We start from the raw sequence: 27,921 nt of genomic DNA on the forward strand, positions 1-27,921 counted from the left end.
TTCGGAAGTGGGGTCCTGTTCACCTCAGAGTCCCCATTTCTCAAGCTTCCCCCAGAGCGCCCTAGGACTCTGGAGCTGCTGGGGCCCAGCGTTCCCATTCCTGACTGTCCATGGCCACATTCAGGGCACTATGGCTCCCGTGTGAATGGGTCCACCTGACCAGGGCCTTCAACCGAGAAGAGAAATGGCCACTGCCCATTCCAAGTTGCCTTTGCTGTCTCTTTATGTAGCTGTCTTTCCTTCCTCTGCACTCTGAACACTTCAGCTCCCCAAAGTGTAATGAGATGGTGTTACCTGGAGGAAAAGGGGTGGTCTGAGATGGGCATCGCCACCCCATTTTACAGACTAGAAAACTGAGGCTCACAGAGGCTATGGGACTCACCCAGCCTTCTGTCAAGGACCCAGAGGCAGAGCTGACCAGCTAGCCGGCGAGAAAGACCACAGCAGAACTTCAGGAACAGAGTGGGTCTTCAGGACCTATGATCAGGGAAGACTTAGGAACCCGACGTTTAGGAGCCTTTGAGTGTTCAAAAAACTTTGCATGAGAAACCCGAATTTTTCTCTAGCAGCGGGGAAGAGGTGGTGCAGGAACAACTGGTCGCGTGGCCACACCTTCGAAGGAAAAGCTAAGCGTGGGCTTGCTCAAGTATTAGTTTGCATTGCTGCAACCTGCAAACTGGAGGCTGGCTGGCCCCGCGCCAGGCCGGGTGGCGTAGGGCGGCTGGGCCCTGGCCAGGAAGCTGCAGGCAGGCAGGCGGAGCAGTCCCCGGGGCTGCAGTCCCCGGGGCAGAGGCCCTGCGCGGCCGGGAGACTGGGGCGGACAAGTGTCCAGCATTCCACCTGCCCATGGCCCGGACCCAGCTTCACCCAGGCCCGGGCGCAGCAGGGCCTTCCGCCAGCCTCAGCACGTGTCCCATTCCCGCCCTCTTATTGGCTTTTGCAGGCTGCAACAAGACGGCCCCGCTGATTGGTCCAGGAGCTTCAATGTGCTACTCTGATTGGTCGGCGACGACCACGCCCTCCCCGCCCCTAGGTCATACCATAAAGCGAGGAAGGGGAACCGCCTATGTTTTTGGACTTTCCTTTGGAGTTCCCTTGCCCCACGTCACATAATGCCCCCTAAAATGCCAACACAGAGAGGCTGGGACTAACATGAGGCGACTACATGGAGAGGGGCCGCGATCTCGGGGATCCTGTCCCCCCTTCTCGCCGGGGTGGTGCGTTCCGGGCGGGGCCGCGTGGTCTGGCAGCTCCCAGGCGGACGCTCCGGGGAAAGCCGTGCCGGGAGCTGGAGATGCTGCTGCCGCCGCCGCCCGCGCTCCGCCGCGCCCTGCTGGCCCGCCCCTGGAGGGGGGCCGGGTGAGTGAGCCCGCGGCTGGGCGGCCCGAGAGCGCACCTGCTGACCCGCGGCCCCAACAGTCGCTGGGCACCCCCAGCGCCCACTGGGTTCCCTGCCCAGGGGCGTCTCTCCGCCTGGGGTCGGAGCTGCCTCTCGTGACCCCTGGCCCTGGCCTTCTGAGATCGCTTAGCCCCCTTCCCCCTCGGCCTCAGGCGGTCGTCTTCCCGAATCTGTGGCGGGGGTCGTGCCGCGGGAGTTGTGCCTCGGGGGCCCCCTGCTAGCCACACTGGGGACTGCCCTCGGTGCTCACGCCTCTTCCTCCGGCCTCGCTGGCCTGCGGCAGGCAGGGCGCTTCTATTTTTAGCACATCACGCTTTGCGCCTCCGCATGGTCTTCTCACGCCCTGGACCTTCCCTGGGATTCCTGAGCCTTCCTCCTCCTCCTCCTCCTCTTCCTCCTCCTTTCCCCCACACCCCCCACCCCGACCCCGGGGGTCTCGCTTCTCTCTGGTCCTCTCCCCCGTGTTCTCCCTGCCGAAAGAGGGCCCCGGTAGGTGGCTGGTGGCGCTCAGGGAGCGCTCGTGAGGCACCACACTGCCCCAGGCACGTGGTGGGTGTCTCAGCGCTGAACGAGTTCGTACAAGGGGACTTGAAAAAGTTCGCCGAAAAGGGGAATTAAGTGTGTACAAACTTTTTTTTTTTTTTGAACATCCACACGGTTTTTATCAAAATACATGCTTCCCATGGAGTTTTGGAAGAGTCTGCATATGCTTGGATTTAAACATTTTTTTTGTACCCAAAATAACCTGGCCTTTTAATTCCACCGCAGTAACGGGGACACCGGGAGCAGCTGGGTGCAGCTCTACTTTAAACTCAGATTTGCAAAGCCCGATGCTGTTGGGTTCTTGGACTGCTGTCCCTTCTGTGGCGAAAGCTCACCTGGTGGGCTCCTGGCCCTGTCTGCCTCCCTCCCAGAGTTGGGTGCCTCCCGCCTGTTTCGCATTTGAGTTGTTTGCCTGACCCCTAGGGCCAAGACCAGCCTGCCGTCTCCCGGCTGCCTCTGTGCCCGCTCTGAGTTAATCAGTGTCCCTCTGCCTGCCCCCGCAGTGACAGGGCTGAGTTTCAGTTCGGCTGTGTGCCCTCTGCGGGGAGGGGGCGCGCTTGCCTGTCTCCTGCACCGAGCTCACCCCTCTCGGGCCCCAGGTGGAAGCCCAGGGAGGCGGGGTGTTCTAGATTCTCATGTTTACCCAGGACCTGCTATGTGCTCTTCTGAACACACTGGGGGCCAGAGGTACCCGGGCCTGCCAGGAGCCTTCAGCCGAGTTGGGGAGGCAGGCTTAGACATGAAAACATGCCAAAACCTGCTGAAAAGCAGTCCATATTCTAAAAGAAAAATCCCTAACAATAACATGTATCAAGTGGTCAATTCCGTGGGCCCAGTACTGTGCACTAGCGGCTGTTCCTGCACCTCGGGGCTCCTGGAAAACGGAATAAAAGGCGACTCCATCGTGGTGCGAGAAATGTTTGCAGCCCCTGCAGAGCTTTGCGCAATGCACACCCCCGGGAACTTTCTGAAGCTCCCCTGCAGGGCCCCATCTGCCAGGTGGGGTCCACGTGGGACTAATGCCCCATTTGCCCTGACTCCAGACCCAAGCTCCTCATTAGGAGGCCGCCCGAGCCGGGAGGGCGGAGAGTATTTTGCAACCAATCCCACAGCTCAGATTCCCCCTTCCAGTGGAGCCGCTGGCCTGGTGCCCTGGACACGGGTTCTCAACCTCCACACTTGGGGCCAGATAGTCCTGTTGTGGGGCTCACCTGTGCATTGTAGAATTTTTATTTTTATTTTAATTTTTTTGAGAGAGAGACAGATCTCCCCAGTCTACTCGTTCACTTCCCAGATTCCCCTGACAGGTGGGACTGGGCCCGGCTGAAGCCAGGAGCCAGGAACTCTCTCCAGGTCTTCCATGTGCGTGGCAGGGACCCAAGTATCCAAGCCATGGCCTGCTGCCTTCCATGGTGTGCATGAGCAGGAGACTGGAGTTGGAAGCAGAGCTGGGATTCAAGCCCAGGCCCTCCAGTATGGGATGCGGACGTCCCAAGCAGCATGAATGCCTGTCCCCGTAGAGTGTTGAGCTGCGTCCCCGGTATCTGAGGCTGGACAGCAGTGACACCCCCAGGCATGCGCTGTCAGAGGCCACCTGGGGGGCAGGACCCCCCCCACTCCCCGCCACGGTCGAGGTCCCTAGCTCCCAGATAACACTGGTTCGTTTGCTCAACAAGTATTCGGGGCACAGCTGCGGTGTGCGCGTGCGCGGCTTTCTTGATGGGGAAGCAGCAGCCAGGGAGGGCGGGCGACAGGCTTTGGTGTTGATCTTTGCTGCTGAGTGCCAGGAATCTCAGCCTTGGTCAATGTTTACTTCTAGAAAGTACAGAGAGAGCATAGAAGCATAAAAAAAAAAATCACCTGTTGTCTCAACACATGGAGGCAAGCGTGGTCGTCTTTGTGATCCATTCGTAGCCTTTGACCTTTCCACGAACATCTTAGCCAGCCTCAGTCAAGAGCCAGCAATGCCCTCGAGGTCTCCCTGTGGGTGGGAGGGACCGAACTGATGGGGCTCCCTGGGTGTGCATCGGCAGGCAGCTGGGATCAGAGTGGAGGCGGGATTCTGACTCGGGCCATCCAGTCCGGATGTGACCATCTGCGCCTCACTGCCACGCCACAATGCCCTGGCCCCAAAGCATGTGTGGGCCCAAGCATTTCAGATAAGGGCACTCAGCCTGGGCTTTTTTTTTTTTAATTAATTTATTTGAAAGAGTTTGGAGAAAGAGAGAGAGAGAGAGAGGTCTTCCATCTGCTAGTTCACTCCCCAAATGGCCACACTGGCTGGAACTGGGCAGATCCAAAGCCAGGAGCCAGGAGCTTCTTCCAGGTCTCCCACATGGGTGCAGGGGCCCAAGGACCTGGACCATCTTCCACTGCTTTCCCAGGCCATAGCAGAGAGCTGGATCAGAAGTGGAGCAGCTGGGACTCAAACTGGCACCCATTTGGGATGCAGGCACTGCAGGTGGCGGCTTTACCCGCTATGCCACAGCACCGGCCCCAGCCTGGAGTTTTAATGGAACCTTTTTGTGCCCCCTTTGTAGACTTGTCATCCCTCACTGAATGTGCCGGGGGCCCAGAGCTGTGTCTGGTACGTGCTAAGCCCCTGGCAAATGTTAGGTGAATGAATGAATTCACCATGCCAGCCCTTCCTTGTTCATAGGAATTTGTTGCAACCAGTCCCCACACAGTCACCATCACCACGTGGCCTTTAGCGATGGCCCAGGGATGGCAGCAGGTGACACGGTGACCTGTGATGTGCGTGGTTTTAGTCAGCTCCCTGTCCTCATTTCACAGATGGGACAGCTGAGGCCTGGGGACATAGGACGACTTGTCCGAGGCCTCCACTAGCAGACGGGGCCTCCCGCTGGCTGCCTGCTCTCTCCTCTCTCCACTCTCGTCCGTGTCCCTTGTTATACATCTGCACATTCTCTTTCAAAGTGGGCAGGGCATAGGAGCACTAACCGGGCACTTAGCAGACCCCAAGTCGATGCTAATTTTCCCTTTCTGCCCTAGTGCCAAACCCAGAGAAGGGACGCACGGGCTGGACCGGCACTGCCCTCTGCCTGGAGGTTATCCTGGGTGACAGGGGACCCCTCTCAGCCCACCTGGCTACTTACTTTTTGGAATCTCAAAACCACCTGAAGCTTCTCCTGCCTGCCCATCCTTTGCCTGGCCATTTTCTTCCCTTCCCATCCGTATTCCGTTCTCTCCTCAAAGAAGGGGTCAAGAGGGCAGGGCCTGTAGCCTGGGCCGCCTCACCTTACCCAGTCCCTTCTGCCCACGGGGAGGATGCCGTTAGCCACGGTGCCGTGATTGCCAGGGTAGGGGCTGCGGGGACCAGGGGCTTGCGGAGTGCCTGGTCCCTCGTGTGTGCCCTGTAAATATTTGAGCCATCGATGGGACCTACGCGATGGCGTGCTGGACTTGCTCAGGCCCGTGACCAGCAGGCGTCGGCCCCAGCGCCGAGCTTCCTGTGCCCGGCCCCTGGCTTTGTTACCACTGGACAGAGCATGGCCTGGGTCCTGGCCGGACCTTCTAGCAGCTCTGTGGACCAACGTGTCTGCTGCCTGCGGTTGTCCCGTGGAACAAAGATGCCCCTGGTGAGCACCTCGTGGCGTTATCTTGGGGATTAAATGATCTCCTGTAGGGGAGCCGGAGAGCTCAGTGGGCGACGCTGTGTCTCCTCTCCCACCCTGCGCGGTCCCCTGGGGCCGCTTCTGATAGGAATGCTAAGGACTGGCACCGGGAGTGGAGCCCAGGTGTCCTGGTCCCTTCCCCTGTTCCTATCAGCTACCCCAGATCCAAAACTCCTTCTGTTGGGGTTGACCGTGCTTGCCCCCGGGGAGGGGAGATACCTGCTGCTCTCGGGGCTCCCTACCCCCCAGACTCCCCTTCCTGCAGAAGCTGCATCCTGGAGTGGACAGAGCCCTGGGCCTGCGGACAGCCGAGTGACCTTGGGCAAGCCGCCGCCTTTCTGGGGCGGGAAAGAGGAGGCTCTGGCTGTATGCGAGGAGGACTGACCTGTCTCACCGGTCCCTGCTGCCCCGGGTCTCAGGCCACAGCGCGTCTGCACAGTGAGCAGGGCCTGGGGTCAGGTCCTGCTCTATCACTTAATGGGCTGTCCCATGAGCCGTGATCTGAGATAATCCAGCTATCTCAGTTAGTCCTTGGCACACACACAGTAAGTGCTTAATAAGCGCTCCTTACTGTCTCCTGCCGGCCCCTCCTGGGCCCTGCACACCTTCTCTCTGGCCTCCTTATCTCGCTGATAAGGGGGATTGGTCTTATCAGGCCCCAGATAAGGCGGGGAAAGCAAGAGGTGAGAGCAAGGTTTCCCTCTCATTTCTCCTGTCTTGGGGTTGGCCGTCCCTGACCCTGCTGTTGGGGGACCCCAGGGGCCTGTGCCCGGCTCCAGGTGTTGGCAGAGGAGCAGTGGCCTGAGTCCTGTCCTCGGGCCTGGGGTTGGCTCCAACCATCGTGTGCCCCTTGCTTGTTTCCAGAGGATGCTTGCTGTGGGCTTGATAGGTCGGTCAGGAAGGAAGGGGTGAGACTCCGGGTGTCCAGCAGGGAGGGGAGTGGACGTGGGCCGTGGACAAAGGCTGTTGCGCGGAGCTTGTGGCCGGCAGAGGCACTGCAGTGAGGGTTATTGCCAATGCTTGGGGCAAAGGGCGGTGCGAGGGTCCATGCAGAGAGGGGGTAAGAAAAAGCCAGGCTGGGGGCCGGCGCTGTGGCGTAGCGGGTAAAGCCGTGTTTGCGGGCACCGGCACCATAGGGGCTCCAGTTCAAGTCCCAGCTGATCCACTTCTGATCCAGCTCCCTGCTAATCTCTGGGAAAGCAAAGAAGATGGCCCCAGTCCTTGGGTCCCTGCACCCACGTGGGAGACCTGGAAGAAGCTCCTGGCTCCTGGCTTCAGATCAGCCCAGCCCTGGCCACTGGGGCTATTTGGGGAGGGAACCCCAGTATCAGCACGAAGCAGAGTAACTGTGCTGCCTGCCCTGGGTGAATGAATGAGGAAGGCGCTCCCCCTGGAGGACTGCAGTGCTGGGAGCGACCCCTCTCCAGGGCGCGGCTCTCGTCCTGGGTGGCCCACCAGCCGCAGCTGACTCAGGCTGAGTGCTAACAGGTCTCCGTGCCCCAAAGCCGCACATGGCCTGGCTGGGCCGGGGACAGTGTGAGGGTCCATGCAGTGCCGGGCCAGGGCCTGGAGGCCTTCCCAAGCACAGAGAAAGCCACAAGGGCTTGTGAGCCCCGGGGCCACGGTGGCCTCAGGTGGAGAAATTCCCTCTCTGACACTCCCTGGGGGGATGCAGGGGCGGGGAGCTGGTGGCCTCTGCATTTTTAAACTGCAGGTGGAACTGGGACTGAGCACCTGGGCGCCTGTTCGCCTTTGGAGGCTTCCCAGCGGAGGGACCGGAGCCGTGTGTGTGCTGCTGGTGCCCCGCGGGGGACACAGCGGGGACACAGCGCCACCCGTTCTGCAGAGGCTGGCCGAGACCAGCAGGTGTGGCTTTGATCTCAGATTTGCTTCCAGGCCTCTGTGTTCCCCCTCTGCCAGGATCTGGGCTCCAGGAGGGGGCTGGGCGGACTCAGTTTCCCGGAGTCCTGCCTGGCTCTTTGCCTGCGTGTGAGCTGCAGGAATGCGCTGCCATCAGCAGCCAAGCTCAAGTCCTGGCAGAACCTTCCAGATGGCCCCAGCTGGGAGGCTGGGAGACCTGCGGCTGCCTCTCCGTCCTCCAGGACAATGGGCGGAAGGTGCCGCACGGACTGTAACTCCCTGAGCACACGCAGAGCTTTGCAGCATTGTCTCCCTAACAACCGGGAACAGGTGACTTGCCCAGGGTCACTTGGCGTTGGTCCTCCTTTCCTTTCTTTTGTTAAGGGAAGGGTGGGGCCGAGGAATGTGCCCTGGCTCCTTTAAGTGTGTGGGGGTGGGGTGGGGGCTGGGGGTGGAAGGAGAAGGCCCCAGTGCGCCCTTTGCTCTTGGGGCCCTTGGGTGCCCTGGCCTCTCTCTCCTCCGCTGCTCCCCACAGGCCCCTTCTGCTGTTCCTCTCCTTGCTCCCTGCCCTGGGTCTTGGCACCTGCTCTTCCCCTGCCTACAATGCTCTCGCCAGCTCTGCTCAAACGACCTCCAGGTCTTGGTCCCAGGTTACCTTCCCCGGGAGGCCCCCCTTGACCACCCTGGTGAAGTAGCCCCACTGCCTCCTGATTTCCTGTTTCCTGTTCACCCTATGGGATTATCATCTTCAAAAGGTTTTATTTATGTGAAAGGCAAGGAGACAGATAAACAAAGAGAGATGGCAAGTGAGATCTCCCATCCTCTGGTTCCCTCCTCGGTTGCCTGCAACAGCCCGGGCCGGGCCAGGCTGAAGCCAGAAGCCCGGAACTCCATCAGGTCTCCCAAGTGGGTGGCAGGGACCCAAGTACTTGAGCCATCACTGCTGCCTCCCAGGGTCCACGTTAATAGGAAGCTGGAAATGGAAGCGGAGCCAGGAACTTGAACCCAGGCACTCCGCCATGGGCCGCAGGTGCGCCAAGTGGCGTACCAAATGCTGTGCCAGTGTCGGCCCCCTGCAGTTGTGTCCATCTCCCGAGTGCGTCACCAGCTGCGCTTGGCTGGGAGCAGCCCGAGGCCTGGCACCGAGGTGCCTCCAGGGTCTAGAATGGCGCCCCCTGTAGGAGACCTGTCGTAAGCCTGTGCAGTGCGCCCGGGACGCGTCTGCACTGTCCTGGGTTCTTTGACTGTCACAGCCAGGCCACTTGGTTCTCTGGCTGGACACAGACACCCCTGGCGGTGTCACCTGTGGCCCGCGATGGGGCCGCTTCGTAGTTTTGTCTCAGTGTAGACAGAAAGCGAGGTCTCTGTGCATCTTGCGAAGTGCGGGCACCCCCTCTTGCGCGATGAAGGACCACTGCTTTTCCAGGCAGCCGTAGGATTGACCCCCATCTGAGTGCATCTGATGCTGAGCAAACCCCTCCTCTGGATCTCCCAGCCAGTGCCTGAATCCGTCCCAGGCTTCTCCGGGTCTCCCTGGGGCCGCATCTAAACCAGAGGGAGGCCACGGGGCTTCTTCCAGACTCAGATCCGGTGCCTCCTAATCTTGGTCTTGAACTAGTCGGTTTCCTCTTAGGAAACACCCTCATTTCCCTAGACAGAGGCTGCTGGTGCCGCCCGCCCAATGCCCGCCTGGTGCCGGGGGCGTTGTCAGTATCCATGTGCTATGTCGTTACTGTCATCCTCATTTACAGAGTAGGAAACTGAGGCCTGGAAGGGGACATCCCAGTGCTGGGGACTGACCCGGGGGGTCTCAGCTCTGGCCCTGCTGTCCCCCTGCCTGGTAGGGGTGGGGGTCCCTTGCCGGCAAGGTCGTGGGATTCCAGCGAGGTGTTCTTGAGGCCCAACACTCTGGAGTCCGACACAGAGCCCCCCCCCCCAGCCCTCCCTGTTGCTGTGGACTGAGCTCCAAGTTCATGGTCTGCATCTTGGATGTTGCGACTCAGCCCTCTGTGTCCGGGGAGTCCCAGGCTGGTTCACGTTCGGAGCAGGCTCTCCTCTGCTGCGTGTGGCCTTTTCAGCTTAGAGAAGGGTTCCCCGGGGGTCAGTTTGGGGTAAAGGCCGCCCCGTGCGGAAGTCAGCCTCTCCCTGTGCAGGATACGGCTCCGTGGCTTTGCATCCGTGCGTGCAGACTTCGCACGGCCTCGTGAGGCTGGCGGGGTTGGTCTCACTGAGCAGGCCCAGGGACCACAAGGCGGCTTTCCTCCTCTAATCCCCGGCGCAAACCCAGGGCCCCAGGTGGGAAGCAGAGGGGCTGCCACGGGCCTGACTGTGCCTCTGTCCCCGCCCCCGTGTCCAGGCTGTGGTGGAAGCACGCGTCCTCGCTGCACGTGGCCAATGAGCCCATCCTGGCATTCACCAGGGGCAGCCCCGAGCGCGAGGCGCTGCAGAAGGTAAGGGGGTGCAGGGCGCGAGTGGAGACGGTCCCCACTTCCCCTGCCTCTGGAGGTGGCTGGGGGAGGGCTGGGCTGGGGGGATCTGGAGTGGGGGAGTCGCAGGACCAGTGGGGTGGCAGCGGGGGTCGCTTGCGGCCTCTTAGGCCAGGTCAGAGGTCATAACCCCAGAATCTTTACACTTAACAGTCTCCGATTTGTTGCCAGTATACAGAAAACTGTGAGATTTCACATCAATTTCAGATGCAATTGTTGATCTTTTTGCGATGGGAAGACCTGGCCACATCGGCCTCCGCTTCCCCTGGGGTGATAACCGCTGGGGAAGCACTTGCCTTCTGTCCCCAGGGGACAGCACATGCCTTCTGATGTCCCCAGACCTGGCCTGGTCCCCCCTGCAGACCCATGTCAGGGTCTCCGGGGGAAGAAGGAGGCAGGAAGGGCCCAGCTATGCACCTGCCCCTCTCCCCAGGCCTTGACAGCCCTCAAGAACCAGACGGAAGCCATCCCGTGTGTGGTGGGGCATGAGGAAGTGTGGACGTCGGACATTCGGTACCAGCTGTCGGTGAGTCCGGCGCGGGGCAGGCCCGGCCCTTCCTGCATCTGGGGGCTCTCGCTCTCGGTCTCTCTCACTGACAGCTTGCAGGCATGTCCCAGGTGGTCTCCCTCTAGGCACTCCTAGGTTGTGAAGGCCAGGGGTAAACTTCCCCAAGCAAAGTGCTGGGCCTCTCCGTGCCAGCTGCTAACTGGGTCCTGTCCACAGGTGGGAGGGGCCATGTGGAGGCCCCAGCCAGCCTCCTCCATTAGTCCTGATGGGTACCCCCTGCAAGGTGGCCGGCAGCCAAGGGCCCACCTGCTCAGAGTTTATCCATCCAGGAGGTGGCACAAGCCTTATGCAGATGCTCCAGGGAGCTCGGGGGACAGTCATTCGGGGGAGAGTAAAGGTTGGCCCCTCTGCACGCCAGGTCACCACATTCTGGCTCTGTCCCGGTGGAACCCTCGGCAGGTGCTTGTAGGGTGGGGGGTGGGGTCCGTGCCTGAGAGAGGAGCCCGGTCCTGTGCCCCAAGGGTTCCAGCAGCAGCCTGGGGCAGAAGCTGCTCCCTCGAGCTCACAGAACGTGGCCGGGGCCTGCAGGGTCCTCAGCCTGCACCAGGCATGTGCCCAGGGGCCAGCCGAGAGCAGCGCCCACAGCCTGCTGTCTGGGCTCTGCGATGGCCTGGCCCAGGCAGCTCCCGGGAGTCCGAGGCCGCTGGGCTTCTTGACAGTGAGACTCGGGGTTTGGGGTTTGGTCACCAGCCCTTGGTGAGCTGTCTGCTTCCCGTTTTCCTCTTTGCCACACCAGCCACGTGGGCGGCGGTGGGTGCGAGGGTGGATCTGTGTGTGACGTGGGCGTGGCCTGCTTGAAGGCCCCAAGTCCTCCACACCTTCTTGGCCTCTGAGTGTTAAAAACCAGGCTCAGGTACGGGCAGGACACAGGTGCCTGTGCCAGGGGTTAGCATGATGGGAACAGGCCGCTTGCTACTCCAGCCAAGCCCTGTGCTGTCCAGTAGAACTTTCTCTTTCTTTTTAAAAAATTTACTTTTAATCTACTTGAAAGGCAGAGTGGGAGAGTGGGAGAGAGAGAGAGGGAGGAAAGGAGGGAGGGAGGGAGGGAGAGGTCTTCCACCTGCTGGTTCACTCCCTAAATGAGTGTAATGGTTGGGGCAAGGCAGATCCCAGAACTCCCACCTGGCTCTTCCAGGCCCTTCCAAGCCCTTCCCTCTTGTGCTGTGTCCCAGACTCATGAGCAGGGAGCTGGGTTCGAGGTGGAGCGGCTGCTCCAGGGTGGGATGCCAGCATCATGTAGCGGTCGCTTACCCTGCTTGTGCCACGACGCTGGCCTTGCGGTCAAACTTTGTGCAATGGTGATGAGACACTGTGGCCACGCTGTCCACCAAGCAGCCACCAGCCACGTGTGGATATTAGGCACAGGCTCGTGGCTCCCAGACAACCTGTTGGTGGATTAGCAGATGATAGAAGTGTTGCCGGCGATGGCACAGTCCGTCACCCCGTCTGGGCCTCCTTTGCGTGCTGTAAGGTGGGGAGCACACACCCCATTTTCCTGATGGGACCTGGAGAAGGGAAGTGAGCTGGGATTCGAACCCCTGCCTGCCTGACCACAAAGTACACGTGTTTTTCCTGGACCCTGACCCTTCCAGGGCAGGAACGGCGTGCATTGTGCAGTGGGTGCCCCTACCCCACCCACAAGAGTGCGGAATGGGTGTGGGCTGGGGTAGGGGGCGAGCACGTCCCGTGTTCCTGGAAGACAAGTCCTGTTCCCTGTGTGCCCGCACCTCCCTTCTGGGCAGTGATCCCGCCCTTCTCTCCTTTCAGCCCTTTAACCACAGGCACAAGGTGGCCAAGTTCTGTTACGCAGACAAGGTGAGTGCGTCCCTGCCTTGCCCTGCCCTGCCCTGCTAGCTGCTGATGGGGACCCCGGGCCTTGCTTCTCCCTCCGGCCATAGTGGGTAGGTAGGGGGAGCGGAGGAGGGGGGAGGGCGTGCCCAGGCAGTGTCCTGCCAGGACCAGGCGTGCCGCCGTCGTTATTTTGAGCCAAGTGCGAGTTGCCTTGGCCAGGGGCTGGTACGTTCCTGGACATGCCCATGGTGCTGGGGCCGACCTGGTGTGGAGACAGAAGATTCTAGAAGGCTGAGTCAGAACAGTTGGAGCCATCGTGGCTGGAAGGCCAGGCGAGGCGTTGGCAGGCATTGGGGTTAGTGGGCAGGGATGGGGCGACCTACGGCAGGGGCCCTTGGCGTCTGGGATGTGGCAGCACGTGTGCGTCTCAGGCTGCCTGCTGACCTCAGGGTGGGCTCGGGGCACCAGGTCCCAAGAATTAACATGAGGCTTTTTTTTTTTAAGATTTTATTTATTGGGGCCTGTGCTGTAGCCTAGCGGGTAAAGTTGTCACTGACAGTACCTGCATCCCATATGTACTCTGGTTCGAGTCCCGGCTGCTCTACTTCTAATCCAGCTCTCTGCTATGACCTGGGAAAGCAGTAGAAGATGGCTCAAGTCCTTGGGCCCCTGCATCCATGTGGGAGAAGCTCCTGGCTCCTGGCTTCTGATTGGCACAGCTCCAGCCGTTGCGGCCATTTGGGGAGTGAGCCAGTGGGTAGAAGCCCTCTCTCCCTCTCTGCCTCTGCCTCTCTGTAACTCTGCCTTTCAACTCTGCCTTCTATTTATTTGAAAGGCAGAGTTATGAAGTGAGATGGAGAGACAGAGGGACAGAGAGAGAGAGAGAGAGAGAGAATCTTCCATCTGCTGGTTCATTCGCCAATTGGCTGCCGTGACCCAGGCTGGGCCAGGCTCAAGCCAGCAGCCTGGAGCTCCATCCGGGCCTCCCACATGGGTGCAGGAGGGGCCCAGCCCTCCTCCCCTGACTTGCCAGCCACCTCAACAGGAAGCTGGATCAGTTGTGGAGCAGCCAGGACTTGACCCGGTGCTCCTATGGGTACCAGCGTCTCAGGCTGTGGCTTAAGCCACTGTGCCCCAAAGCCAGCCCCAACGTGAGGCCTTGATTAGACCATGAAAGGAGAGGGGAGCAGGGTTAACAGCCAAGGGCTGGGGCCAGCTGAGTCCCCGGCCTGCTGACCCACCTGGCAGGCCCCCGCGAACCTGATTGGAACAGCTGAGGGGCAGGGGTGCTGAGAGCCGTGGGAGCAGGGGTGCCCCTCTGGGCTCTCCTTGCTGCAGGAAGCAGCCCTGAGTCTTTGCTCTCCCGTCAGGCCCTGCTCAACAAGGCCATTGAGGCCTCCTTGGCTGCTAGGAAGGAGTGGGACCTGAAGCCTGTGGCAGACCGCGCCCAGATCTTCCTGAAGGCAGCGGATATGCTGAGCGGGCCGCGCAGGGCAGACATCCTGGCCAAGACCATGGTGGGGCAGGTGAGCAGCCTGAGGGCCCGGCCATGGCGGCGGCGGCGGCGGAGGGGCAGGGAGACCCTACCCGCTTCAGCAGAGCCAGGCTGCCCGGGCGCCAGCGGTCCTGTTGGAGACCAGAGATGTCCTCAAGGGGACAGACATTCTTAAATCATCAGACAAAGCAGATGCCGCTCAGCCCTTGTCCTGCCGTGGATGCGTTCCCTCCCCTCCATGTCCCTTGTCCCTGGGCCTTAGGCTTTGCTTGGACTGGCCATGGTCTGATGCCGCCATCTTGCTTCCTGGCTTGGTCAGACCCCTTCTGAGTGCCCTTGCTGCCACCTCCAGTGGCTCATGAGCCACCATGATCTCGGCATCACCGAGAGGCTGGTCCTCGTCCTGACCCCTGCCTCCAGGGCCCTTCTGTCCACTCTGTGTCCAGCGCCCCAGCCACCAAGGCCATCCAGCCCCTGGGGATGCCCTGGGAGCCGCAGGTGTTCCCTTGGCCTCTCTGCCCTGGGCCGGCTGCCTGGGATGCTGCTTGCCTCTCTCTGCCCGGTGAACGCCTCACCACCTGCTCTAACGCGGCTCTTCCCTCCTCCGTGAGGTTCCCTGAACCTTAGCCACGCAGAGAGCTCGTCTGGCCCCTGTTTTCCCAGAATGTGTGGTCTCGGCCACAGCTCAGAGCGCCCTGGGGGCACTGAGTTCCTGTGCGTTGCTCTCCCTTTGCACGCTTTTTGGGTGCAGTAGTCGTGTCTTGTACCAGCAGTCCAGAGTGTGCAAGGGAAAGGAGGCCAGGGAGGAAGGGCCAGTTTCACCACCTCCAGGCACTGAGCCGTAGGATGTTGGCTAAGCTGGGCTCCCAAGGGCAAATGACAAGAGGCTGAGCCCTGGTAGACCAGCGTCTGCTCCCTCATCCTTGTGGTGAGAGCTCCCTCTGCTGCACAGAGCTGGAATGACAGCTCCCACCTGTTCAAGGCCTCTGATGGGCTCAGCAGCCTCACACGTCAGCGGGAAGACAGACCCGTGGACATACACACTCATGCACCCTGTAAGATCATCTCTGGTTCTCATTATTTGGCTTAAGATTCAGAAGCTTCCAAGCAGCAGCTACACCTCAGCTCAGCTTCCCTGACCCGCGGGATGTGCACCTGCTATGCACCTGGGTGGCACTGTCATCTGGAGAAGCCCGTACCTAGTGTCCAGAGTCCTTGCGTGTGGCTCCCCACGGTCGTCGGGGAGAAGGGAAATCAGCCACCGGCCTCCAGGTTCTCAGCCCAAACCGGCAAGGCTGCGCCATACGCATCCCGGAGGAGGGAGCCGTCCGCATCCTGCCCACCGCGTCTCTGCCCTGCTCTCCCAGCGGCCGGCTTCCCCGTTCATGCCCGTGTGTCTTGGTGTCTGGAAGGTTCTGACCCCGAGTTTGGCTTGAGGATCTCATTCCTGTGGCTGTGTCCCCCCCGTTCAGAGTCGCCATGAAACCAAGGCAGCAAGTGTGAGACGCCTGCCCCCACGCGGCAGCAGTAAACGCTGTGGATCCTGCCGCAGCCCGGGGGGTGGGGGCCTGGCTGAGCGAGGCAGGGCTCAGCGGCTTGAGAAGCGAGGTCCTCTCCCTCCTTAGCCCCCGAGAGGGGACCTGGTCAGCTCCCTGGAGGTTCTAGTCCCTGCCAGGCACTTGCTGTGGCTGTGGGTTCAGATGTGGGAAGGGGGCTCACCGGGGACACCGAGCCTGCTCGCTGCTGATCCCGCCCCCCGCCCCCGCAGGGTAAGACGGTGATCCAGGCGGAGATCGACGCTGCGGCTGAGCTCATCGACTTCTTCCGCTTCAATGCCAAGTTTGCCATGGAGCTGGCAGGACAGCAGCCCATCAGCCTGCCGCCCAGCACCAACAGCGTGGTGTACCGGGGGCTGGAGGTACCCCGGGGCGCCAGGTGGGCGGGGTTTGCCAGACCGCAGGAGCCGGGACTCACCGTGGCTTCCTTCCCCAGGGCTTCGTGGCGGCCATCTCGCCCTTCAACTTCACCGCGATCGGCGGCAACCTGGCGGGGGCGCCTGCTTTGATGGTGAGATGTGGGTGCGGGGGGCCCAGCGGGGGCTGGCCGTGGTCCTCGTCCCAACCAACAAAGGCCGTCCTGAGCCCCTGGAGCCCCAGCTCTTGGTTGTGGGGAGCAGCGTGAAAACTGGAGGCAGCGCAGGGCCGCGGTTAGGTTACCCCTGGTCTGGGTCCCAGCTTTGTCCGTCTGTGTCTGGGAGACCCTGGGCGAGGCCCCGAGCAAAGCTGTGCTCCTGCGGGATCCACTGCAGCGGGCCGAGGAGGCGGCTCTGTCTGGGCTGAAGGCGGTCGCTCCCCGTGAGTGCTCACTGTCTGCCTGCTCCTGCTAAGACCTGCTTGCCGGTGATCCCACCTGTGCTCCCCAGCCGGAGGCTGTGATGACACCCCCTGGCCAGGTGACCGAGCTGTCACTGGGGGGACATTTGTCAAGGTTGAATGGCTTAGTAAATGGTGGAGCAGACACGGGGGTTTGGAGTCTCTGCCATTGTCAGAGTGAAGGTGGCTGTCCCTGAATGAGCTGCCAGTCTGATGGGGGAGACGTAGGCCTGCCCTCAGACAGGCTGGGTAGGAGGACAGCTGACACAGTCATTGACTGGGAGGCCCGAGCCTCAGACGGGGCAGGTGGACACGGATGCCCAGCTATGTACCACGTGCCTGCACGGGGGTGTCCTCCAAAGTGCCCGTGCCCCTGACCCAGCACAGGTGCAGAGAACCCGCGGGCACGTGCCCAGCTGTGCCCAGAAACGGTGACTCAGCGGGGGGGTGGCTTCCAGAGAACGGGGTCCTTGGCTAGAGAGTGGGGTGGGCAGCCAGACCGGGCTTTGGGGTTCAGTGCCGGCCACTCGGAGGGGTGGGGTTGGGTAGGGGACATCCAGGGCAGCACAGGGCCTGCTGGTTGCAGGTGAGGGACCACCAGGCTGCGGAGCGGGGTGGAGATCGGAGCAGGAGGCTCCTGACCTCATGAGTCGTCATCTCCCTTCCGGGCAGGGCAACGTGGTCTTGTGGAAGCCCAGTGACACCGCCATGCTGGCCAGCTACGCTGTCTACTGTGTCCTCCGCGAGGCCGGCCTGCCCCCCAACATCATCCAGTTTGTGCCAGCTGACGGGCCAGTGTTTGGGGACACTGTCACCAGCTCAGAGCACCTCTGCGGCATTAACTTCACAGGCAGCGTGCCGTAAGTCCCCGGCAAGTGCCCCAGGCCACCCCTCGGCCAGCTGCTTTCGGGCTGGGGCTGGGAACCCTGATGCTGTGTGGCCATGGGTGAGCCATGCACCTCTCTGAGCCTCCATTCTTTCATCTGAACAATGGGCATGGTGTCCCCCATAGAGGAACGAGAGAGTGGACAGACAGGAAGGAGCTGAGTGGGGGCCGAGTGGGGGGGCCTGCAGGTGCTGGGCCATCTTGAATCCAGTGCCACCTGGAAAAGGCATGAGGGGGCAGGAGTCAGGGTTTCTTCTTGGAGGAGGTGGTACCCAAGCGGGAGAGCAGGCGAGGCAGAGGGGAGAGGGTGGAGGAACCACGGGCCCCGGCAGAGACCCCAAGGCAGAAGCACATGTGCTCTGTGGCGTGGCCAGGTCCCACGTGGCTGAGTGTGGCGTGAGGGGCTACAGGGCCCGAGGGTGGGGCAGGGCTTGGTGGGATACGAGGCAGGGCAGGCGGCAGCTGCCGGATCCTGGCAGTCATCTGTTTACTCACTCACTCACTGCCCGTCCAGGGTTTGCCGAGGCCCTGCTGTGCTCGGCTGTGCCCCTGCGTGCTCTGTGGTGAGGGAGCGCCACGGTCAAAGTCCCGGCTTCGGGGGACGAGAGCCCCTTAAGAGTCTGCACAGGTGTCCAGACTTGAACCTGAAGGTGATGGGAGCCTCCGAAAGATTTTTTTTTCTTTTTAAGATTCATTTTATTTACTTGAAAGAGTTACAGAGAGAGAGAAAGAGAGAGAGAGAGAGGTGGAGAGAGACAGAGAAAAAGAGGTGGAGAGAGAGAGAGAGGGAGGGAGGGAGAGAGAGAGAGAGAGAAAGAGGGAGGGAGGGAGGCCGGGAGGCCTTCCTCCACTGGTTCACTCCCCAGATGGCCTCAATGGCAGGAGCTGCGCCGATCCGAAGCCAGGAGCCAGGAGCTTCTTCTGGGTCTTCCGCATGGGTGCAGGGGCCCAAGCACTTGGGCCATCTTCTATGCTTTCCCAGGTGCATTAGCAGAGAGCTGGATTGGAAGTGGAGCAGCTGGGACTTGAACAGGCGCCCATATGAGATGCTGGCGCTGCAGGCTGGGGGTTTAACCTGCTGTGCCACAGCGCCGACCCCGACCACAGAAAGTTTGAACAGGGAGTGGCTCAATCATTGAGGCCTGCTTCGAGTGGCCACGGCACATGGTGGCCCTGGTGTCAGCTGGCAGGTGGCTCTGTTCTTTGACTCCTAATAGTGATGGCCTGACCTGTGTAGTTGAAGCAACTTCATATAGAAATTCAAGTGTTGGTTCCCCTGGGAACAGGGACGCTCCAGGCACCCTGGGGGCTACCTTCCCCCATGCCCCCTTTGGCTGGCTAGGGGCAGGCACTGTCCAGTCCCCCACTGTCCCCACCAGCCCTGGGGCTGTGCGTCTGGGCTGCACTGTGTGCTTCCCCTCGCAGGCCTCACCCTGCACCCTCACTGATGCAGGAGAAGCCCCTGTGGCCAGGGCAGGTGCCTGGGGTGATGCGCTGGGGTCTGGGGCAGGTGATGACCCTGGGCTGGGCAGAGTGAGGTGACAGCATGGCAGGGGGGCCCGTGGCCGGTGCCCACCCGACTGTGAGGTCAGGATGAGGAGGAGAGGAGGGGTCAGTGGAAGGCAGGCACGCGTGGGTCCCTTGGCCAGTGGGGTGCCCCCCGATCATCTCGGGGTGATGTCTGAGGTGGCCAGAGGGCCAAGGTCTGCAGCTTCGGTCCCTCCGGGTGGGACACGGGCAGTGGCTTCTCCCCTCCACTGGCCTCAGGCTCCGCCAGCCGCCTTCCCGCCCAGGTTTGCTGGTGACAGTGGCCGCGTTAGAATTGCTGAGCAGGGCCATTTCCGAAAGGCCCGCTCTGCCAGCCGCGGGCCCCACGGGGCCCTGCCTATTAGCGGGCGGAGCGGGCCTGGCCCCATTTGCCACGCTCTGATGAGCAGCGGGCTTAAAGGTAGGAAAGTCATAAATTAGTATTAGCTACTGTGGCGCCGGCTCCCGGGTGATTAGCATTTTTATTGTTTTGTGGTGCCGAGGTTGGTCACACTCAGAGCCTGGGGAGGAGGCGCGGACCTCCGGGGCGGCAGCCCGGGGCAGGCGCCTGAGTTCCCCTCCTCGGTTGGGCCTAGGGTGCCCATCGCAGAGCCCGGCGGCGTCAGTGTGCCGGCAGGTGCCTGTGGCGTGCCCAGCGTGGCCCTGGACACTCGGTTCACGGTAGAGGTCATCGGGACCCTGCCCGGCCAGGTGGGCATTGCTTGCTCCCGTTCCCAGATGAGACGCAGAACTCGGGGTGCAGAGTGGTTGAGTCATGAGCCCACGGTCACAGAGCCCTATAGGTCTTGAGTCAGAACTGGAACCTAGTACCCGCCGCCTCCAAAGCCTGGGCCGTCTCTGCATTGCGTTGCTGCCCCACCTCCCTCTGCTGCAGCCCCTCCCCACCAGCTACCACCTGCTTGGTGCCCCACCCTCCGCCAGCTCCTCACTGCCGGCCCCAGCCCACCCCCTGCTGGGCTGCTGACCCCAGCCTCCCGCCCCAGGGTTTCTGGACCCCTTCCGGTAGGGTCTGCTCCCCGCCCCTCCCCTGGCCCTGACATTCACCCACCTGGGTGCCTGAGCCCAGCTCCCTGATTCCCTCCCTGTCCTCTGGTTCCAGCACCTTCAGACACCTGTGGAAGCAGGTGGCCCAGAACCTGGACCGGTTCCGCACCTTCCCACGCCTGGCTGGAGGTGAGAGCCCCCTTTCCCACCCCTCCCCCTCTGTGGCCTCAAGGACCCCCCCCTTCCCCTGGCTGTCACAGAAGAGGAGGAGGGGGAGGCATGCAGTCCTGGGTGAGGGGGCTCAAAGCGTCTTGGACCCCAGCACCATCTGCCAGAACTTTCTGTCGGTGTCCACTCTGTCCAGCACAGCAGCCGCCAGCCCCATGGGGCCATCACGCACTTGAAACGGGGCAAGGGCAACTAGAGACTCGAGCTTTTGTTTCATCACGAGTTAAATTCCAATAGGGACACCCACGTGTGGCTGGCTGTGCAGAGGCCGTCAGTGGGAGTGAACTTGAATTTGAAGATGTGAAACCAGGCCAGTTAGCTAGAGTGGGGGTGGGTGGAGGAGGGGGCAGGGCCAGGTCTTGTAGCCACAATCTTCCCACAGAGAAGCCGTCCCGTGGTCCGGGAAATGTGGCAGGCGTTGTGGTCTGGGAAGTGTGGCAGGTGTCGTGGTCCGGGAAGTGTGGCAGGTGCCGTGTTAAACAGAGCACAGTGTGGTCCTCAGGGCTTCTGCTCTGAGAGGTGTGGCAACGTCCAGGGTCTGATCCTGCCGGAGCCCCATGGAGCAAGGGTTCGGGCTCACACGGCTTATAAGTGCCCCGCCCTAGAGAGGGGAGGGGCTGCCCCGGGCGCAGGGCAGGGGGTCTGAGGAGGCCACGGTGGGCATCTGGACCCCACTCCTGAGCTGGTGGGAGCTTGGATGGATGAGTCAGGGAGGGAGCCCCCTCCTCAGGGCCAGCCCCGCACAGCCAGTGCATCCCCTGTGAGCTGGCGAGCGCCGAGCCCTTGCGTGCAGCCTCCTACCTGCCACCTCCCTGGTGGGCAGAGACCACTGGGCAGCATCCCAGCCTGGGGCACGTGGCTCCATCTCCCTGTGCCTCTCTTTTCTTGTCTTTAAAATGGGACTATGGAGTGAGCATTGTGGTGCGGCAGGTTACGCCGCTGCTCGGGACACCCACATCCCGTAGCGGAGTGCCTGGGTTCGAGTCCTGCCTCCGCATCCAATCCAGCTTCCTGCTAATGCACCTGGGAAGTTGGCAGGTGATGGCTCAAGTGCTTGGATTCCTGCCGCCCTCATGGGAGACCCTGATGGAGTTCTGGGCTCCTGGCTTTGGAGTGCCCAGCCCTGACTGCTACGGGCATTTTGGGAGTGAACTAGCAGGTGGAAGATTTCTCTCTGTCTCTCTCTCCTCACTCTGCGGCTCTTTCAAATAAATGAAAACTAAACAACATTTAAATAAAGAAGTAGGCGTGCTAGTGGGAGGCTCTGGTGGGCTTCAGAGGGGGCTTCCCGCTGCCGTTGGCTGATGGTTCCCACAAGTGAGGAAAGTGGGGCTGGGGTCTTGCTGATGTGGTGTGGACTCCCCTCTCCCTTGCTGGCTGGGGGCACCTGGGGAGACTCAAACCTGTGCTTGTGTCTGGGACCAGCCCAGCCCCTAGGAGCCCTGGATCCTGGTCCTTCCTCTGACTTTGTGTTGCACAGTCTCAGTTTTGCCATCTGTGTAATGGGGGTGTTGGACCTGACCACCTTGTACCCTTCAGCCTTCTCTGGCCTGCTTCCTGTTGTGTAGAGCCGGGGAACAGGCCTCGCCGGGCCGCTTCTGGGAGGGTGCTCAGCCCTAGCTCTGCTCTGTGCACTGCTGGGGGCCTGGCGCTGGGGCCCTGGGCGGCCTGGGGAGCCCCCTTCCCCAGGTCACTCTCCCCCCTCCCCGGCCCTGTAGAGTGTGGAGGGAAGAACTTCCACTTGGTGCACCGCTCGGCCGACGTGGACAGCGTGGTGAGCGGGACTCTGCGCTCAGCCTTCGAGTACGGCGGCCAGAAGTGCTCAGCCTGCTCGCGCCTCTACGTGCCCAGCTCGCTGTGGCCGCAGATCAAAGGGCGGCTGCTGGAGGAGCACAGCAGGATCAAAGTGGGCGACGTGAGTGGCGCCCGCGTCCCCCGCCGCGGCCCAGCGGGTGGCTGATGGGATTGAGCGAGCCTGCCTCTCCGGGTGGGGGTGGGGAGCGCGGGGAGGGGCTCCCTTTGTCTCGGGCCTGCGGCCATCCTCTCTCCTGGTGCCTCCCGCCCTGGCCTCCAGCCTGCAGAGGATTTTGGGACCTTCTTCTCTGCTGTGATTGACGCCAAGGTAAGGGCCAGGAAGCAGAGCGCTTCCTGTGTGTGTGTGTGTGTGTGTGTGCTGGGGAGGGGGGCGCTGAGCCCTGGCCTTGGTGGGGGCGGGAAGAGATGGGGAGCCCTGACTGGGGGAAGACCCCGGCCCCGCTGTGTGGAGCGAGGCCCGTGAGGAGCCACAGTGCCCCCCGTAGCTTTGGAATGGGCAGAGTCATCCAGAACCAGAGAGGCAGGCGCACCACACACAGGCGTGCGCAGAGGAGCGGGCCTGTGTGTGCGTGCAGGTGCCTGTGTGTGTGTGTGTGTGTGTGTGTGCACGCGCATGCGATGTGCCTATCCGAGAGCATGTTCACGTGGGTCTCGGTGTGGCCGTACATGCAGGTCTGTGCACACACACACAGCCACGTCCGTGTGCACCCAGCACACACACGCACACCACAGACCTGCCGGTACCGGCTTGCTCGCACGTGAAGTCCTGTGGCTGTGTACTTTGCCTGTCTGTGTGTGTCTGTATGTGCACCTACAGTTGTACCACATGCACACGCACACACACACACACGAGTGTGCACGTCTGTCACGGCTCTGCCGGACACTGGCTTTTGCCCCCGCCCCCACTGCAGGACAGGGGTCCCTCGGGCACAGGTGTTTAGGGGTGAGCGCGTTGGGGCCACCGCTGCAGGGAGTGACCTCCCGCCTTCCTCTCCACCCACCCAGTCCTTTGGCCGCATCAAGAAGTGGCTGGAGCATGCGCGCTCCTCGCCCAGCCTCACCATCCTGGCCGGGGGCAAGTGTGACGACTCGGTGGGCTACTTCGTGGAGCCCTGCATCGTGGAGAGCAAGGACCCGCAAGATCCCATCATGAAGGAGGTGACGGGGGCGTGGCCTCGCCTGGCCTACACGCATGTGCACACTGGGCACTGTTAACTTCTCGAGACGTGACCCCATTTCTCAGATGAGGAAGGCGAGGCCCGGAAAGAGCATCTCACACCTGGAGAGAGCAGAGAGCCGGGTCGCAAGCTCAGGCCTCCTGACCCCAAAGCCGGGGCTCTGTCCTTGACGCCCCTAACCCTGGCTGGGGTCCTAGCACTTCCACTGCCCACAACAGCCAGCATCGGTACCAGCACAGAGGCTGGAACAGCTAGCCTTTGCCGACCCCCGCGTGGACTGGCCACAGCTGGGCACTAGCCTGAGCTGAGAGGCAGGCCATCATTCCCATTTTACAGATGGGAATCAGGTTCCCAGAGGCCAAGGCGCCTGTCCAGGGAGGCAGGGCAGGGCGGGGCTACCGCGGGGCACCAGGAGTGGGGTGGTCACCAGCTACTGCCAGAAGCCCCGTTTCCTGGAGTTTGGCAGGGAGCACCGGAGGGTTCTTGGGTCTTTGCCAGGTTGGAGCAGGGTGGGCGGGGTGAGGAGCTGGACACGTGACTGTGTCGGAGGGAGCCAGGAAGAGCCAGTCCCTGGCCCTTCGTGCGAGGGCTGAGGTGGGGGACTGAGCACTGGGGAGAGGGAAGACAGAGTGAGGAGACTGGGAGGGCTCTGGCCAGGAGGAGAGACTGACCCCAGGGCCTCTCTCTCTCTCTCTCTCTCTCCCAGGAGATCTTTGGGCCAGTGCTGACTGTGTATGTCTACCCAGACAACAAGTACAAGGAGACGCTGCAGCTAGTGGACAGCACTACCAGCTACGGCCTCACGGGGGCAGTGTTTGCCCAGGATAAGTGAGTGTCTGACCCAGCTCAGGCGCACACCGGCAGCCAAACTGTTTGTTGAATGTTCAGATGCCGGGGCCCTCTTGCTGACCTCAGAATTGGAGTCTAGGAGAAAGGAGGCCCGGGCCGGGGGCACCTGCTGTCCCGCAGAGGCCAGGCTCAAGCCAGGCCCCACGGTGCTAACCCTGGGGCTTTGCCTTTTCCTTCCTCCATGGCGCTGGTTGCTACCTGTGTCTGCCTCTGAGAGAGAGAAGGGCGGTGGGGCTGGAACCTGAGAGGGACCCAGAGTCAGGGTCCCCCACTCCTGGGGACAGGAAAATTGGGCCTGGATAGAACCTCCCGTGCAGACCTCAGCCTAGTGAGGCGGTACGCCAAGCCCCTACCTGGAGGAGCAGCCGGGCTCAAGGCCACCACTGGCAGCCACTCCAGTCTTCTGTCCCAGCTTGGCTCCGCCCCTGACCTGGAAAGCCAGTGTGGGCCGGGCAGGGGTGCTGGAGGGGGATGGGCTAACTGCCCTCCCACTGCTCCCCTGCCTGCAGGGATGTCATCCAGGAGGCCACGGAGATGCTGAGACACGCCGCCGGCAACTTCTACATCAACGACAAGTCCACCGGCTCTGTGGTGGGCCAGCAGCCCTTCGGGGGGTCCCGGGCCTCTGGTGAGTGGGTCCCCCTTTCCTGATTCCTGTGGGGGACTCTTGACCCTTCATCACCTCGAGGGCACGGAGAGTAACTGGGTCTGTGCACCCTGGGCTTCCACAGGCTCCTGGGAGAAGGTGCCACACCCCCTCCCCACTTCAGAGAGGACACTCGCGAGTGTAGTGGGGGCACCGAGGGTGTTGGTTCCAGTAAGGATTTTATTATGCAGGGGGAAGTCCCACATTGTAATTCACACGACACACTGGGGAAACCGAGGGCGGAATTCTCACGGATCTGCATGGGAGGGGCCTCTGAGTGGCAGAACGCAGGTCTCCAAGGGCGGGTAGAGCCCTGGCGTTGGGCGAGCTCAGAGCCTCGGCGTCGGCAGGCGCAGGGCTGGCTGGGAGAACTCTTGGGAAGGTCTGAGGGCGGTGGGTCAACCCGAGCTTTCACTCTGCCGCTGTCAGGCGAGTCTGTTCAGAGTCCCCGGGCCTCTGTCCCTGTGTGATTTGGGGCCCAGCACCCTCCTGGCACGTGGAGGTGTTTTACCAGCCCGGAAGCTCCCAGAACCCTCTTCTTTGGGGTTTGGTGGTGGTTTCATGATGTAGGCGTGGCTGACACGAGCATCAGGGATGAGGGCATCTCCAGCCGCTGCAGTCCCCTGGGACGGGGAGGGCCCGGGAGCCGAGCAGTCGGACCCCTGGCAGCCGCTCCGCAACTGCCGGCGCATCCCGAGGGCTGCAGGGGCTCTGGCGGGGGCACAGGACGCTTCCCACTGCAGCTGCAGCCCAGACCCCAGCCTCTTCCCGAGTGCTCCCGGTCTCCCAGACGCCCTTGCTGCTGGCGCCCCAGTGCTGCGTTCTCGGCACAGGTGGGCTCTGCACTTCCTGCAGTTCATGGGAAATGCGTATCGGGAAAACCAACATGGACTGCAAGAATTTTATTCACCAAAATGAACTTATTCTTTATTTGAAAGGCAGAGTTACAGAGAGAGGGAGAGGCAGAGAGAGAGAGAGAGGTCTTCCATATGCGGGGTCAGTCCCCAAATGGCCGCAATGGTTGGGGCTGGGCCAGGCTGAAGCCAGAGCCAGGAGCTTCACCTGGGTCTCCCAGGTGGATGGCAGGGGCCCACGCACGTGGGCCATCTGCTGCTGCTTTCCCAGGCCATTAGCAGGGAGCTGGGTTGGAAATGGAGCAGCCAGGATGTGAACCAGTGTCCACGTGGGATGATGGTGTCACAGGCGGCAGCCTTGCCCGCTGTGCCAGGATGCCAGTCCCAAACTTATCTTTTAAGTCTGTTTTCCATGAACTTGTAGACGGCCCCTCGTGCGTGTGCTGGAGCTCTCAGGGCCCCTGGCACCCTGCAGCCTCGAGGCGGGCTCCCCTGTCCCTCTGACTCTCCTCAGCCCCAGGCCGGGTCCGTCTGCAGAATGAGCCTGGCCTTGCTGCTGTACCAGGTCCCTCTGTCGGGCAGCTCCCCCCTCCTCCTTCCCCTGCAGCCCAGAATCTCGGTCTCCTAGCTCAACAGGACTGTCTTCCACAGGAACCAATGACAAGCCAGGGGGCCCCCACTACATCCTGCGCTGGACGTCACCCCAGGTCATCAAGGAGACGCACAAGCCGCTGGGGGACTGGCGCTATGCGTACATGCAGTGAGCCCTGCTCGGTGCTGCCGCCACCCGCCACCCGGCCCCCGTCCATCTGTCCAGGCCACCGATGTCCCTGCACCGGCCCCGCCAGCCCCTCCGCCGGCTCCTCATGGGCGGCCCCTTTCTGGAACCACGGTGACCCCCTCCTTGCCCCTGGCCTGCCCCACCCTGGTGTCAGGTGCCCGGCTGTGGCTTCAGAGCAGGTCAGGCCCACGCCCCCCTTACCTTAGAAATTCCCCAGGGGGCAGCCCTGGTGCCTGCAGGCTCTCTGTCTCTCCGTCTGCCTCTCCCCAGCACTGGGGCTCCTGGCTCAGGGGCCTGGGGAGTGGCGAGGGCCCAGGAGAGAAGAAGGAGGCAGCTCTGGGCCCCGGCAAACCTCGGCACTCAGGGAGGCTGCTGGCCTGGGCTCCAGTGCCAGGTGTCCAGGCTGTGGTGTGGCTGCAGGGTGTGGGCTGCACCTGCTGGCCTTGCCCTGTGTGGCCTGGGCTGCCCACCTCACTCACTGTACCCCTGCCCAGACCCTGAACCAGGGACCCGCGCCCAACCGCGAGCCTTACAGAACCCCGGTGCCTTCTGCCCCACACGGCAGGGCTGGGGCCGCCAGAGGCCACCTGCCGGGCTGCGGGCTGCGGCAGCCCTTCCTGCTGGAGCTGTGATTTGGGAAAACCAAGGGTGGGCTTCCTTTTGCCAGGAGTTCGCCCGTCCTCCCTCGAGAGGCGTCCCCTCAGAGCCCTTGTCAGGGCCTGCTTTCCAGGTGCTGTGGTGGGACGCACCCCGGCAGGAGGCACCAAGCCGTGCCTGCAGGACGGCCCCTCCCCGCCTTGTGGGCCATGCTGTGTGGCCGGGGCGCCGTCTGCTGGACGTGGCCAGCTGGTGGCCGGGGGCCCCTCCTGCTGGTTGTGTTCCGGGCGGTCAGCAGTCTCTCAGACATGACTTTCAAGATGACTGTCAGACCACCGTGAGCCCCAGGTGTGCTGTCCCCAAGTGTACCCATTTCACGCCGTGGGCTGCAGCCAGGAGTGGGTGCCAGTGCCGCCCGGGCCCCGTGGACTCTGCTGTGTGCTGGGGTCTGTGCCGGGGAGGGTGTGGGCTGCACTGTGAGGGGGCGGTAGGACACAGCCAATGCCACCCAGTAAAATCCTGTCGCGGAACCCAAGCGGTGTCTTCATGGTGCGGTGGGCGGCCGCCAGCGACTCCTTCCAAGTCTGATGGCATCGATGATGTGGGGGGGGGTGGGGGGGCGTGGCACCCTCAGTGTGTCCGGAGAAAGAGTGGAGCCTGACAGGGGTGAAGGGGGGAACGCAGGACCCGGATGCCCTGGGTTTACATCCGGGCTCACTGCCTCCCAGCCAGGGGCTCTGCAGCCCCCCCGAACTTCTGTCTTCATCCGTGATTCAGGGCTGATCCTGTCACATGCATACACGCTGGGTTCATTCATGTCGGTGCTGAGGAAGGCAGCAGGCTCTGTCCTGGCTCACAGGTGACCCCTCGGCCACAGCTGGCCCAGCCACTCCAGGGGGCTGGTTTCCTGTGTCAGCCCAGCTGGGCCACCAGTACAGGACAAAGACGGAGCTCCCCCAAGCAGGAGAGAGGGCACCCAGACTGCCCTTGGCCTTGGACTGCAGTGTGTGTGTGCACACAGCTGTGTGCGCATCCTGTTATTTCTGTCTCGGGAGCCCTAACTCAGGCGCCACGGACTCTGCCTGTGTCCTCACTCACAGCGGTCCCAGAGGAGGCTGAGTTCCGGGGGAAGTATCGCTGCGACACAAACCCGAGTCTCTGCTTCCAAACCCCGTCTCCTTCACCCCATGGCCACACACCGTGCAGATGGCCTTGGAAGTTCCTGCTCGGCTGGCTAAGTGACGACTTGGTGGTGGTGGTGGTGGGGACCAGCCTGTTGAGCCCAGAATCTCTGGGTGGGAGCCCGTGCAGGAGCTGACTGTTGGGGCTGGGGGAGATGGGTGTTTGGGCCTCTCGCCACCTGTGGGTCACAGAAGAGGGGCTGTTTCCTGAGACACCTCCCTGTC

The 27,921-nt window shown here is 62.1% G+C and overlaps 1 protein-coding gene across 1 annotated transcript; it reads left to right on the forward strand.

Moving 5' to 3' along the window:
* The first annotated feature begins 1,263 nt into the window (after positions 1 to 1,263).
* ALDH4A1 (aldehyde dehydrogenase 4 family member A1) lies at positions 1,264 to 27,050 on the forward strand. Its single transcript, XM_008265808.4, has 15 exons — positions 1,264 to 1,359; positions 9,794 to 9,887; positions 10,357 to 10,449; positions 12,259 to 12,306; positions 13,653 to 13,808; positions 15,546 to 15,695; positions 15,770 to 15,844; positions 16,822 to 17,009; positions 19,683 to 19,756; positions 21,514 to 21,710; positions 21,870 to 21,917; positions 22,616 to 22,768; positions 23,495 to 23,616; positions 24,147 to 24,265; positions 25,789 to 27,050. The coding sequence occupies exons 1-15, from the start codon at positions 1,295 to 1,297 to the stop codon at positions 25,899 to 25,901; spliced, it is 1,695 nt and encodes a 564-aa protein (XP_008264030.3). The 5' UTR covers positions 1,264 to 1,294; the 3' UTR covers positions 25,902 to 27,050.
* Positions 27,051 to 27,921: the final 871 nt, after the last annotated feature.

The sequence above is a fragment of the Oryctolagus cuniculus genome, chromosome 7 (genome assembly GCF_051225735.1).
Source record: "Oryctolagus cuniculus isolate XC-2025 breed Fujian yellow rabbit chromosome 7, ASM5122573v1, whole genome shotgun sequence".
In the NCBI taxonomy this organism is placed as follows: Eukaryota; Metazoa; Chordata; class Mammalia; order Lagomorpha; family Leporidae; genus Oryctolagus; species Oryctolagus cuniculus.